This window comes from Nerophis lumbriciformis, linkage group LG24 (genome assembly GCF_033978685.3).
Source record: "Nerophis lumbriciformis linkage group LG24, RoL_Nlum_v2.1, whole genome shotgun sequence".
Lineage (NCBI taxonomy): Eukaryota > Metazoa > Chordata > Actinopteri > Syngnathiformes > Syngnathidae > Nerophis > Nerophis lumbriciformis.
The window spans coordinates 4832711-4847776 of record NC_084571.2 but is presented as its reverse complement, the minus strand read 5'-3'; the positions used below and the strand labels follow the sequence as shown (position 1 = coordinate 4847776).

At 47.5% G+C, this 15066-nt stretch overlaps 1 protein-coding gene across 4 annotated transcripts in view; it reads right to left on the bottom strand.

The window, feature by feature from the left end:
- Positions 1–510: 510 nt before the first annotated feature.
- shank1 (SH3 and multiple ankyrin repeat domains 1) overlaps positions 511–15066 on the bottom strand; it is a 280926-nt gene continuing 266370 nt past the window's right edge. The window contains exons 20-26 of one of the 4 annotated variants that reach the window (XM_061981386.1): positions 10473–10499; positions 10346–10402; positions 10041–10156; positions 8084–8207; positions 3333–6744; positions 2369–3259; positions 511–2071 (exon numbers count right to left, since the gene is read on the bottom strand). In XM_061981386.1, the coding sequence (XP_061837370.1) occupies positions 1984–2071; positions 2369–3259; positions 3333–6744; positions 8084–8207; positions 10041–10156; positions 10346–10402; positions 10473–10499 (4715 nt within the window). In that variant the 3' untranslated portion in view covers positions 511–1983. Of the gene's footprint in view, positions 2072–2368; positions 3260–3332; positions 6745–8083; positions 8208–10040; positions 10403–10472; positions 10500–15066 lie in introns of all 4 variants that reach the window. The other 3 variants (XM_061981387.1, XM_061981384.1, XM_061981385.1) reach the window with 3 other exon arrangements.

Genomic DNA, 15066 nt, shown 5'->3' with positions numbered 1-15066 from the left:
ATCCTGCACTATTATGCGCTTATGTAACGAAATGTCGTTCTTATCTGTGCTGTAAAGTTCAAATTTGAATGACAATAAAAAGGAAGTCTAAGTCTATAATTATTCTGAAATTATTTTTACAGTTAACATTCCATTAGAGGGCGCCATATTCCCATGCATTGAAAAAGTAAGATTCAGAATTTTTTCACGCACTGAAAAATACAGTACAGGAAAAAAATACATAATGCTTACAAAAAAAATGAATACAAATAAAAATTTGAAGTCCAGCTACATGTGCATTAACGGTTCTAATCATTCCCTAAAAGAGCCGTTCAAAAAGACTGTTCGTTCACGAACGTCACATTTCTACCATTTTAGTCATGTAATGTGTATTGACAAGATTTGTAACATTTTCATCAACAACATTTAAGACAATGCTAAATGATGTGGAAATTATACTAAGTCACAGGTCTACAAAAAATTTTTTTTATGGATGAAAATGTACAAAAAGACTTAAGTACCTGAGGAAAACTTTGAGTGTCTTTATTATAATTCTAACAATTCATCTCTTAAAACATTTTGATTTCATAGATATGTATATGCATATCACATATACATCCTGTATATATATATATATATATCTATATATATTGTAACTTATCTTTCCACAGTTCATTTTTTTTTATTATTATCTCTTAACAAAAACAATTGCTTTCTATGCAGTCGAGCCTCAAAAAGTTAAAGAACTTTTAGGAAGCAAGTAGAGTTGGTGCAGGAGTGAGTAGAAGGTACCTGTCTCTCCTGGTTTTGTGTGTTTTTTTTAAATTTTTTTAGGATGAAGCTGCTGATGAAAGCAGGACGGTTCTGCATAAACATGCTGGTCAAAAAAATGGTGTCAAGATGAAAGCGGCTGTCGAGAGGAGGGCTCAAACTGTATAGAAAGCAGAGGCGTTAGTTAATAAAAAGACAAAATATGCCTTTTTCTTTTCACACGGCGTTTGGAAGACGAGATTCTTCGGAGCGTTTCCATCCAAAAACCACATTAGCTTCATTGTCCTTATTGTTATTCGTGAATGCAACATGCTCTCACACAGCCACACGTTAGCGCCGGGGGAAAGTATCATGAGAGAGCCCTTTACTGCGTTTCAGCCAAACAAGCCAGCGCCTTACATCATTTCCTGTCCAAACTAGACTGAAGCATGAACGGAAGACCGAAAAAAAAAAGGACGTCAAATGTCTGACCTGGAAGCAAAAGTGCGCTCAACAAAAATACCTGTGTACATATTTGTGTGTCGGCGTCATCTTCAGATGTGGGAATAACAGTAAGGACGACGACTGCAATGTCAAATCAACGGAGCGTCTTTTCCTAACAACGCTCCAGATAAAAAGTGTAGGAACGATTCGAGTAGTAAAACGGTTCGCTTTCCTCCAGGATTGGTCTGCAGGGGCAGGGCGGCGGTCACATTGGCAGTTTTTAACCCACCTGTAGCCCCGCCCCTCTACTTGAGCACAGACATGGAAGTCCTTCACGTGGGGTCCCTTCAAACAAGTGAAAGCAGTCCCAAATATTCATATATATATATATATATATATATATATATATATTTATATTCGATATACCTGTATGTGTCCCATACACTTGGATGTGTGTGTGCATGCAGGCGTGTATAGTGTGTGTGTGTGTGTGTGTACCATTTTTTATGTTGTCGGTCTGGGCACTTATTTTTGCTACAACATGATACAGTGACCAGTCGTTAAAAGTGATGGACACGTCAGTTTGGGGGCGGCGGGGAGTCACAGGACCTGAAGACTGGAAGGAAGATGGAATTTGATAGTTTCTCTCTCGCGTTTGCTTCGCCATGGTCACCGGGGTCACGGCGTCGACCTTTGTGTGCGTTTTGGACGACGGAGGCGGTCCTTTTGTTTCCCGCTTCCTGGTTAAATCCACCGCAGGCATCAGCAGTTGCAACCTTCCGCCCTCACTAACTCCCCTCCCTCGCCACCTCAGCTCCGACTCCCATCGTCCAGCCTCCCCTCGGACTGTCCGTCCTGAGGCGAGAGGACCGAAACGGGGTACGGGCTGCTGGAGAGCCTGAGGACACCAAAACAAAAAGCATAAAAAAAACCATAACGAGCTTTAGGAGCTTTGCTTTAATTTGGGCTGAATCCCAATTGACCACATGGCCCAGGTGAAAGGCGGGCATCTGGGTTTTTAAGGTAGAGGGGGAGGGCTACTAACGGGAATTGGGATTCAGCTCCTACCCTAATTGTAATAGTTATACGTTTTAAGTCATGAAAGAATGTTAAAACCCAAATAAGGTCGAGCTACCATCCACGCCGACTGTCTACAGTGACAACCTCACCCTCGTCAGTCAAGCTGTACCCATACCTGTCAATCACAGACCTCAGGGCCCGCTCTATGTTCATGCGGTGGCCGACACGGGTCACGCCTAAATCCAGATAGTCATCCTTGGTGAGGGAGGGCAGGTGGGTGCCGTCGATCTCGTTGTCCAGGAAGCGCTCGCGGTGCTCTCCCAGATTGAGGTACCCGAGCCAGTCCGCCACGTCATACTTGGTCCAGTAGGGCAGTGGCTTGGAGGCGAAGGGCTTGGTGGGGGAAGGGGGCGGTAGATGGGGGTAACTCAGACAGGTGGGAGGAGGGCGCGGATGCAGGGGCGGAGAGGAAGTGCCGGACAGGAAGTGGGTGGGGGAAAGAGAGCGAGAGACGACTAAGGTTGAGTTTGGAGGAGGCGGGGCTCCGGAGGGGGCAAAGAGGGGCGGGGAGGGTGAGAAGTAGGGATCCCCCAGGGGGTTACCGGGTGAGGGAGGTGTGATTGAACCTCGCAGGTCATAGAGGGCACTGTACAGGGGCGAGGTAGGGAGGAGAGGGAGGGAGGACGGACGTGGCGGCCCCACTTTGGGCCTCTCTGACGGGGAGATGAGTGGACTGGGCGCCCGCCTGCGCTGGAGCATGTGAGAGTCAGATTTGCGGGACTCGCGACTGGGGATGAACTGGAATTCCAGCGCTTTGGTCCGGTAGACGGGTCGATGTTTAGGGGAAGTGGGATAAGGGGAGTAAGACGTCGGGGACAGCGGGGAATGAGAACGTGGGGGCTGAGAGGCAGCTTGGGGCTGAGGGGACGGGGACCGACCCCAGTTTGGGTACTGGGAGGCGGGGGTCGGGGACGGGCACAAGGAAGGCTGCGATAAAGAGATTGGAGATGGTGACTGTGAACGAGCGGATGGGGGACTCAGAGCGGAGGCGGAATCTTCTGAGAATCTGTAGGGACAGAAATGAATAAATAATAAAACATGACAAGAAGTGTATGAGATGATGCAACAACAAGGCCTACCTGTGTCTGCTCAGCGCTCTCTGGCTGCTCCAGGTGTCCTTGGTCCTTTGCTGCAGCTTGCTGCTCAGCTCATTGATTATGTTTGGCTTCATGCTCGCCCCAGGAGAGTACATCTTCTTCCCCTCTAAAAGCGACCCAAAATGGCCCCCGCCTTCACCGCCCATCTGTCCCTCACCCCAGAGACGATTCATCTCGGGGGTGCGCGGGCGGTCAAAATAAGGTGAGTTTGGACGTCCCAAATTCTGCATGTCTCTCGCCCCATACCCGTCCTGCCCACTTTCATCTTCTGTGGCGTCCCCCTCCTCGACATCCTCCTCCTCTTGGTCACCTCTTCGCCGGTGGGAGTGGAAGGACGCGGGGGCGGTGCTGGTCTGTCTGTGAAGTTCACTGCTGCGGCCCCCTTCCCTGAATCTGTTGGTTTTTGGGTAGGTGGAGACTGCTGCTGTGGCATTTTGCATTTCAAAGGTTTGACCATCCAGGTAGCTCATGTACGATTCCAAAAAATCCCCTCGTTCCCCCGATTCCACTGTCCCGCCTGCTAGTCGTCCTCCCCCTCTGTCCCCTCGGTCCAACCGGTCCCCCCGAACATTAGCCAAGATGCTGTCCAGGTGGTGGTCGCTACTGCTGCGGCTGTCCAGTTCTTCTATGCCAGAGTCCACCACAGTCTCCTGGGATTCTCCCTTCTTGGCAGTGGGGGAAGGACGGTGGCGCTCTCCCGTCCTGTGTGTGCTTTGCATGGCGGCGGAGGGGGTTGCGTATGCGGTGTGCGTTCGCTCGTGGTAGAGCTGAGTGGAGGTGCATGTTGTGGTGGCAGCAGCGGTGGTTGTAGCGGCACAGCTTGTGGTCGTGGGAAATGAGGCGGTGCCCCGCAGAGGGGCAGAGACGGCAGCAGTGGAAGAAAGTGCTGGGGGTCCCCTATAAGCGGGGGGAGGCGTTACAGTGAGCGGGGGAGGAGTGGGCGAGGAGCGCCCTGGCGCATGCATGCTGTTGTACAGGTGGTGGGGGTGGGACACGGACAAGGGTCTGTGATAGGAGCCTGCAGGTGGCGGCGGCGACACTGAAGGCGGGGGATGGGGTCCGCTTGTTGATGTGGGGCGTAAGGTAGAGGGTGAGGGGGGAGGAGGGGGGTTGGGAGAATTCTGCGAGGGCGAGGGAGCGGATTGAGTCAGATTTGCTACCTCGCTGTCATAAGAGGTGAGGCTGGAGGCGGTGGAGTCGCCTGCCTGGGGGGAGGGCAGCGGCGTGTGAGCGGGAAACACACTTCCAAACAGTTCTTTTTGGGCGGGTGGAGGCGGCGGGGGTGGCGGAGGAGGCGGGACCCTCTGTTGGGTGGAGCTAGCCGTGTTTGGAAGAAGTCGACGTTGCGAGTACCCTGACACTGCCCTGTCGAAACTGTTTGCGAACTCTAATGGCGGGGGCAGGGGGTCAGCGTAGACAAACTCATCGTCCGCGTCCACCGAGGGGGCGGGCGGAGGAAGGACCATTAGGCCAGAGTTCCCAGTAGTGTTTACTGCCTGTTGAGTACTGGTAGTCGAGGGAGTCGTACGGGACAAGATGTAGGCATCTGTTTGACTCTCCATCCTGAGAAATGTGGGTCGTCGAGGCTGCTGGGATCCCTGCTCATTAGCGACCTGCTCCGCTCTCCTCATGTAACCTTCCCTCTCTTTCTCCCGTTCTTGCTCCCTGGAGGCCTCCCGCTCCCGCTCCCTGTCCTTATAGCTGGGCTGATATGGCTGAGACTGGTAGTGGTGCGTGTGGACCGTTTTGTCCTCTGAGAAGCGAACTCTTAGGCCCTCACGGGCTCCTCCCCCTTCCCGTTCCCTTTCCACTCCGCTACCGCTCTCCTCACCCCAGACTCCCCCGACACCTCTGAGGATTCTTGGCGACGGCGGGCGGCCGACAGAAGGAGTGGTGGCAGCCAGAGAGGAAGAGGTGACTAAGTAGGAGCTGGAGGACTGTGCAGAGGAAGACACCGGCTGTGAGGTGACAGAAGACGAAGGGAAGACCACATTGGACATCTGGCGAACGAAGGGGTGCTCCGGCCCCCTTCTTACCCTGCTGTCATCCCGCAGAGCACGCTCTCTGGCTGCCAGGGCAAGGCCAAGCGGTGATGTGGGGTCGAGAGCTTTTCCTGTCAGGGGGTGAATAAAGGTGGTGGAGTGGGGCGGCGGCTGCCTTCCTGTGGCGGTGTACAGGTCAGCAGGCACAGACTTGGGCTGATAGTCATGGGCAGACGAGGAGTACTCGGGTAAGCCAAAGGCTGGAGGCATGCTGCGGGTGTGGTGGATGAAGGTGTCGCCAGAGAACATGCCCTCGTCGATGGACTTTGACGGTCGTAGCTTAGATGAAGAACTTTCTTGTGTGTTAAGCTGCTGCTGGGACACGTGAGTCCGTGTTAGTCCTCCTACTTCATCCCCCCCGAGAACCATGTCCTCATCAGCAGACATGAACAAGGAGGCGCTCTTTCTACGGGCTTGGAGAAAGCGCTCTCGGTCCCTGCGAGCCGCGCCAACAACAGCTGCTCCAAACTGGCTGGTGAAGTCCAGCCCGTCCTGGGCTCTCATGGAGGTAAATGATGGAGGCGGAGGTGCGGGGACGGAGGGTGGTGCAGGGGGATCTGGAGTTGGAGCAGGGGGAGGAGGGCCGTGGGTTTTGGCATCGTCCGCCTCCCCTGATGCGGGCGCGTCGGCCTCCACGCTGCTGCCCTGGCTGCTGCGCCCACTGCTGCTAGTGGAGGGAGCCTTGACGATGATGGTGGGGATTGGGATGGAGCTTTTCTCCACTTTTCCCCCCAGTGTGCCCTGGTTGGCGCGCAAGTCCTCCACCTTTGATTGTTTCACCAAAGGACCTTTGCCTCTCCGGGCGCCCCCTTTAGGGCCCCCTGCTCCTCCCGCACTGCGCTCGGCTCGCTGCGGTTGGCTCTGACCTGTTTGTTGTTGTTGTGGCATGACGGTCGCAATGCTGGACTGTGGGATGGCGCTGTTGTAGCCTCTTCTAAGACCAGCTGCTTTGAACCCTCCCGAAGGCTCCCCAGTAGACGCAACTTTTCGTGTAGTAGTCCTGCTTTGGGCGGCATGTGCGCCTACATGGGAATAGAAAGCTGTGTGTTCTACTGCTGCGCCCCCACCTGGGGAAGCACCGGGACCGCCAGGCCTCTCCCGGCCCACATGGGTGAAGTGTACTGCCGCCTGGGAATATGGCTGGTAGTGCGAGGGGGTGGCCGTGGATTGTGACACAGAGGGCTGTTGAGACGACTTAGCTCTCCAACCGAGGGGGGGAGCAGAGGAGAAGGGAGGCTCCGGCGGGGCCGTGGTCGGGGGCGGCGGGATGTCGTCCGGGCCAGGCACTGACAGACTGCGAGCAAACTTAATGGCTGGAGGATGCAGAAACTGCCTCTCCTCCTCCAGAGTCCCTGTAGCCACAAAAGAAGACAACGTTTCAGACGGGATAAAACTTTTTGTTAGACTGGAGCGCAATAAAGGCAACAAGATCGGTGAAGATGTCTTCATCTGCCTGTCCATCGACCTGATCAGTCCTCAAGTCTTCAGAAGTCAGTATTGTAAAGTTTGTTATAATCAACAAAAATATGTTGGACAGAATAACAGATTTTTTTCTCAGCGCATAGACTAATTAAAACAACAAACAGAAAATAAACTATGATAGTAATACTTCTAGGGTGTGGTAGACCAGTGTTTTTCAACCACTGTGCCGCGGCACACTAGTATACCGTGAGATATTGTTTGGTGTGCCATGGGAGATTATGTAATTTCACATAATTGGGACAAGAATATTTTTTGCAAACCAGTAATTATAATACGCAAATGTGCCGTTGTTGAGTGTCTGTGCTGTCTAGAGATCGGCAGAGTAACCGTGTAATACTCTTCCATATCAGTAGGTGGCAGCAGGTAGCTAATTGCTTTGTAGATGTCGGTAACATGGTTTGTCGTGATCACAATATGCGGGAGGCAGCGTGCAGGTAAAAAGGTATCTAATGCTTAAACCAAAAATAAACAAAAGGCAGATGCCGCTAAAAAAAAGGCATTTAAGCTTAGGGATGGCTATGCAAAACAAAACTAAAACTGAACTGGCTGCAAAGTAAACAAAAACAGAATGCTGGACGACAGCAAAGACTTACAGCGCGAGGAGCAGACGGCGTCCACAAAGTACATCCGTACATGACAATCGTCAGCGAAATAGGAGCGCAAGACCAGACTAAAACACTACACACAGGAAAACACCAAAAACCTCAAAATAAGTCATGGCGTGATGTGACAGGTCGTGACAGTACACCTACTTGGAGACAAGAGCTATAGTGATGCATAGTTGGTTATGGTTTGAATTCATATCCAACAATTGCGAGAACGACTTTTTACTGTCAATATCGGCTGCTGAGTTTCATTTTTTAACGTTTTCTGCTGGTGGTGTGCCTCCGCATTTTTTCAATGAAAAAAATGTGCCTTGGCTCAAAAAAGGTTGAAAAACACTGTGGTAGACAGTGAGTCGAGAAATTGTGATGAAAATGCAGCCAAAGAACCAACAATAGTGTGATCTTAGATAGAGTGAGAATATCATATTATGTGTTGGACAGGTGACTCCAGAAAGACAACAGTGTGCACACGTTTGGCCCTGGAGACAGACATGTGGTGGGCCCACAGACACACAGAGCAGCACAGTGTGGATCTCCAGCAGGTCCAGAGGACAGACACACAGGCCGACGCATGGACAGGCAGAAAAACACGAGACGGCCTCACCGATGGACTTCTGCCGCAGCATACCGTGGGGCGGGCCATGACCGGAGGAATACTGGCCGCGTTCGTAGCCCAGACCCAGACCAGACGACGTCACCCCTAACCCGGTCTGGTCTGTGAAGTTTGGCTGGGAAACCAAAAAGTGAAAGACACGCTGATGACTGAGAGGAAGCTTTGATTTAAGGCAGACAAGATTGTGACATGAACACTGTATGAGGGCCGATTCACCCAATCTGTGCCATTTGCGCCCCCGGGAAATAGTACAAATTAGGGGTGTCTCGATCCGATTTTGATATCAGATATTGATTATATGGGCTTGCAGTTTACTTGTGCAAAGCTGGACAACCAGTTGACATCTAAATATCCTCCAATAAGCACACAATTTCTTCTATTTTAGTCAAGTCACTTACACAAGGTACAATAAATATGCTCAGCTATAAACTACTAGGAGAGCAGCTACACAACAGCTAAGCACACAAAGTAGACATACGTAATAATCGTTGAACACTATTGCAGTGTTAAACAGCACATTTGTCAATATAAACAAGTATCAAATAATTATAGTTGCATATTGCTTACACATACAAAGCCTACAAGGCAGAAGCGTATGAGAAAGTATCCAGTAACAAACGTGTCCGGCTCATTCAACTTACTGCGACATGAGCTTAATTTCATCAATTACTCTGGCCAATAGATATCACAAAAATAGATATTATAAAAAAAGTTTTGATACACTTATACACAATTTATTCACAAGTTTTTATACAATGATTTTTTTACACAACATTTTTTTTTCCACAAAGTGTTTGTACACTGATTTTTTTTTAGTCAAAAATGTTCTGCACCCATTTTTCTGCACTGATTTTTTTGGACTAAATTTCCTGCACTAATTTTTTTTTACACTGATTTTTTCAGCACTGATTTTTTACACAATTACTTTTTTTTTCCATAGTTTTTTTAACACTGAATTTTTATATCCAGAAATGTTTAGACTAAATTTTCTGCACCAAATGTTTTACACTGAATTTTTATACAATTAATTATTTTACCCCCATTTTTTTATTACGTTTTTATACACTGAATTTTTGTATCCAGAAATTTTTAGACTAAATTTTCTGCACCAAATGTTTTACACTGAATTTTTAAACAATTGTTTTTTTTATACTAAGTGTTTATACACAAAGTTTTTAATACACTGATTTTTTTAGACAAAATATTCTTCACCAATTATTTTTACACAGAATTTTTCTGCACTGAATTTTTTTAGACTAAATTTTCTGCACCAAATTTGTATACACCAAATTTTTCTGCACTGACTTTTTTTAGTCAAACTTGTCTGCACCAATTTTTTTTACATTTAATTTTTTTGCACTGAAGTTTCTTGAACATTTTGTGCAACACATTTTTTACACTTAATTTTTCTGCACTGATTTTTTTATACAGTTAATTTTTTTACCCCTAATTTCTTTTTTTTTTTTACACTAGGTGTTTATACACAGTTTTTGTACACTTGATTTTTTTAGACAAAATTTTCTGCACCAATTATTTTTACACTGAATTTTTCTGCACTGAATACATTTTTTTGCATTGAACTTTTTTAAAACAAAATGTTCTGCACCAAATTGTTTACACTTAATTTTAAAACACTATTTTACCAAACTGAATTTTTAAACACACATTTTGCTCACAAATTTTTATTCAATGAAATTGCTAGCGTAATATGAAATACAGTTCACAAAATTAAAACGCAAAAAATTCAGTTCCATAAATTCAGTGTCCAAAAAAAGCTTTCATAATAAAGACACAAATTAACCATCCGATGTCTGGAACCAATTAATAATGATAAACGAGGGCTGACTGTAGTTCAATAAGTTTATTATGAGATTAAAGAGTTGAAAAAAGACAACAGGCAAATGGCACCGATTCAGCGGAACGGCCCATAAACTTATTTATCACGCACCTCGTTGCTATAGAAACTACGTCCCCTGTCCCTTTTTGGCCCCTGTCCCCGCGTCCCCGGTGCCTCATTGGTGCTGATTGTCTGCTGAGCCGCTGCAAGAATTTCATCTAATTTATCTGAGAGGAAGAGGAGGGAGAGACGGACGGGGGGGAGGGCGGGAAAAGAGAAAGAGGAAGACAGGACAATGAAACAGAAAAAAAGGGACAGCGACAAAAATGGACGAAACGGGGCACGGGAAAAGAACATGGTGGATGGTGGCGGATGACAGGACGAGGAATTGCGGACATGAAGATGATGGGCCTTACTTAAAGCCATCTGATAGACTGTCCTCTTCTTCTCTGCGACTTGGGAGGACTCGAATTCTGGAAGGAAAAAGGAACACGTCCAGTCCAGTCAACGGGGGTTAAAGGCACGCAAATAAAAAAGTCTAACCTGATTTCTTTTTCCACGGGGTAGCAGCTGCGAGGAGGACAAAAGGAGACTTGGTTTTGGCAGGAGTGGTTCCAAGGAATACTAATAACATTCCCTGGAGTGTGTGACATGCACTTCTATGCCGAGTAAAAGACTCCAGATGAATTAGCTCCGTTTAAAGACAACAAATGTTGTCTGGAGGCACTTTTGACGTTAAAACATGACAGACTGCACACAAGGAAAGACTCCCACCTCTTTCCACTGCAGACACGGGAGGACGCCACCACCACCACCACCACCACAACACAGAAAGACACGAGAAAAACACGAGTTAAGATTTTGACGTGACTGTGGACATCTGACGCTATGCTACCAAACAGACAGAGGACGGCGACACGGGCGCCATGCCAACCTGCGCCCTGCGTGAGGGCGCCGCGTGTCTCCGCGGTGACCCGGGACAGTGCGCCCATCACGGAGGTGACAGGGTTTATTTAATAGGCGTCACGGCGAAAGGAATTCTAACGCGTTAAATATGGCCGCACGAAGAAGTGGAAGGGCGTAAAAACACTCATAAAGTCCAACAACACATGAGCATAAATAACACAAACGGAGGCGTTGACCCTGGACGAACACTTCCCCGCCTACTTTCTTGCCTCAAATAGAATGGGCATCAATGCGGTAGTTTCCGTGGCAACAGACCTGGAAGTAGTGTACTTATCCCAATAATTCTATCACGCAAACATATTAATGATGATGACAATTTCTTCCATGTTTGATTACGCGAAGAGAAAGAAGACATTAAAGGGACTGTTTGCAACTTGCTCAAAGTTACATCTTTTACAACATCAACATATTAGTGCTTTCACAGAATATATATGTGGAGGGGGGCGTGGCCTGCGGGCCTGCCACGGAGCGGGGTGTGCAAGGACCGGCCTCGAAGACAGCGACAGGTGAGTCGATGGCCCAGGTGGGCCTTGTTATCTAATCACTTGTCGCCTTTATTAGCAGCAGCCGGCACGAGACACGGGGTGGGAGTTGGAGCCCGAGAAAGACACGCGGACTGAGACACGCTGGACTGAAAAGTCTGAAAATATATTGCTGGAAAGCAATCCCTGAATGAAAATAAAAGACTGTTACCTCAGACTGCCGGGCTCACAAGAGGAATCTTTGTGTCAGGAGAACCCACAGGCAATATATTTTTCACAATTACTAAATTGTATGTACATTTTTAGCTTCCGATCCAGATCCCATTTCTTTTCCACCCATACTTGCCAACCCTCCCGGATTTTCCGGGAGACTCCCGAAATTCAGCGCCTCTCCCGAAAACCTCCCGGGACAAATTTTCTCCCGAAAATCTCCCGAAATTCAGGCGGAGCTGGAAGCCACGCCCCCTCCAGCTCCATGCGGACCTGAGTGACGTGTCGACAGCCTGTTTTCACGTCCGCTTTCCCACAATATAAGCAGCGTGCCTGCCCAATCACGTTATAACTGTAGAATGATGGAGGGCGAGTTCTTGGTTTCTTATGTGGGTTTATTGTTAGGCAGTTTCATTAACGTCCTCCCAGCGCGGCAACAACACACAACAACAGCAGTCACGTTTTCGTCTACCGTAAAGCAGTTCGTCTGCCGTAAACAGCAATGTTGTGACACTCTTAAACAGGACAATACTGCCATCTACTGTACATGCATATGTGATAATAACATCTACGGCTTTTAGAGAGTGCAGTGCACAACTGCGCGCACACAACAAGGAGACGAAGCAGAATGCATCATCAGAGAGGGTGTTCAGCATGGTTAGAACATTAGTGACAGAGAATAGAACAAGGATGGGCAATTCAACCCTTAACCAATGAGTAGATGAGTGTTATGTGTGTGTATATGTGTAAATAAATGAACACTGAAATTCAAGTATTTCTCTTATATATATATATATATATATATGTATATATATATATATATATATATATATATTAGAGATGCGCGGTTTGCGGACACAACCGCGGAGTCCGCGGATTATCCGCGGATCGGGCGGATGAAATTAAAAACAATAAGATTTTATCCGCTCGCGGGTCGGGTCGGGCGGATTAATTAGATATTTTTTTTATTTTTTTATTTTTTTTGCGGGTGGCAGTTAAACCAATTCGGAAATATATATACATAGTTAAATGTTGTTACCCACATACGAAAAACGAGCAGGCACCTGCTGCATATGCCACAACAGAAGGAAAAAAAAGAAAAGAGATGGACACTTTTACGGAGCGGAGAAGGGACGCCTCGCCGGGGTCCGGGACCGAGGCCCCTTCCCCCGAGAGGGCCCCACCGGGAGCCGTAGCTGAGGCGATCCGCGAGAAGGGCCCGACGCACGTCCAGGGTCACAACCGCGCCCACCGCACCGACACCCCGCCTCGTCCGCTTTCGCAGTGCGCTCACGAAAGGGGTGGGGCTCACCCTGGTTGATATAGAGAGCAGGACGGTGGCCATGGAATTTCATTTAAGGTTTGTGATAAACCATCAAACTCATTCGTTAAAAGGACTCTATAGTAATATAAAGCAAATTTTTCTGGACATTATCATGCAAGAAAAGTTTATTTTTGGGATCGCGATCACCGCGTAATGATTTTTAAAGGTTGCATTACATTATTAACTGCCCCATGTGATCAGCCAGTGCGATTGGAAGTCCATGCTCAATTATTGCCTCCGTAAATAAAACTTCGGCATTTATCACATCCAAAGAATCTGTTTGGGCGACGAAAAACGTTGAAAGTTTTCCACTTGTATCGCTAGCAACGGCATTAGACTTGTGTTTTTTTGTCCCAACGTGGTCTTTTACATCGCTAATTCTTCCGTGTCCGATCGAAAAATCTTGTCTGCACAAGGTGCAATTCGCGTAGTTTTCACCCTTTTTTTTTTTTTTTAATTAATATTAGATATATAACAACGGGCGGATGGCGGGCGGGTGCAGTTCTGATCAAACGTTACATCGGGTGGATGGCGGATGGTTGACGACTTTCTGACGCGGTTGCGGATGAAATAAATTGCCTATCCGCGCATCTCTAATATATATATATATATATACACACACCGTATATTACCAAATAGTAGCCCGGGCGTTTATTTCACAAAATGGGGTCAGACCCCGGGCGGCTATTAGGACATGGGCGGTTATTTGCACAAGGCTTTTATTTATTTTTGCACCAGCCTGCACCAGGCCATTATTTGGTTACAATGGTTAGTGTCCAGTATTTTTTTTCGTACTAAAAACTTTAAATGTAAAAGCTAATGTAAACATACAAACAAAAAAACAAGACTATCAAAAGACAAGAGATCAACAATGCCTCAACATGACAGTAGTGCAGCAATTGTCACATAGAATACAAATACTAAAAATAAATACACTTTTTAAATAAAGCAGCCTACCGGGAAAAATAAAATTATGGTACCAAGTACTCAAGTATAAAACCCACCATCAAAACAGAACAATAACACCTGCACTGGCTTCCTGTGCACTTAAGATGCGACTTTAAGGTTTTACTACTTACGTATAAAATACTACACGGTCTAGCTCCAGCCTATCTTACCGATTGTATTGTACCATATGTCCCGGCAAGAAATCTGCGTTCAAAGAACTCCGGCTTATTAGTGATTCCCAGAGCCCAAAAAAAGTCTGCGGGCTGTAGAGCGTTTTCTATCCGGGCTCCAGCACTATGGAATGCCCTCCCGGTAACAGTTAGAGATGCTACCTCAGTAGAAACATTTAAGTCCCATCTCAAAACTCATTTGTATACTCTAGCCTTTGAATAGCCCCCCTTTTTTAGACCAGTTGATCTGCCGTTTCTTTTCTTTTCTCCTCTGTTCCCCCCTATCCCTTGTGGAAGGGGAGACACACAGATCCGGTGGCCATGGATGGGGTGCTGGCTGTCCGGGGTCGGGACCCGGGGTGAACCGCTCGCCTGTATATCGGTTGGGAACATCTCTGCGCTGCTGACCCGTCTCCGCTCGGGATGGTTTCCTGCTGACCCCACTGTGGACTGGACTCTTACTGTTATGCTGGATCCACTATGGACTGGACTCTCACAATATTATGTTAGACCCACTCGACATCCATTGCATTCGGTCTCCCTAGAGGGGGGGGGGGTTACCCACATATGCGGTCCTCTCCAAGGTTTCTCATAGTCATTCACATCGACGTCCCCACTGGGGTGAGTTTTTCCTTGCCCTTATGTGGGCTATACCGAGGATGTCGTTGTGGCTTGTGCAGCCCTTTGAGACACTTGTGATTTAGGGCTATATAAATAAACATTGATTGATTGATTGATTGATAATACTGTCACTGTCCTTTGCCTTAATGCGGATCATTTTGCGGGACACACGGTGGTTCAGTCCACGAACGTGATGTATCCACTGACACAAATTAGCATCAATCTCGTCGCTCACTTTCTTCCTACCTCCACCAGATAAGCGAGCCCGTTTTCCATCGATTGCCGACTGAGATTGTAGTTCTCCCTTTTTTTGTTTCCATTCTCGTACACGTTTTGGGTCAACGTTAAACTGCCTGGCCGCTGCCAAACCAGAATTCTGCTCCGCATACTTCACAACCGCTAGCTTGAACTTTAAG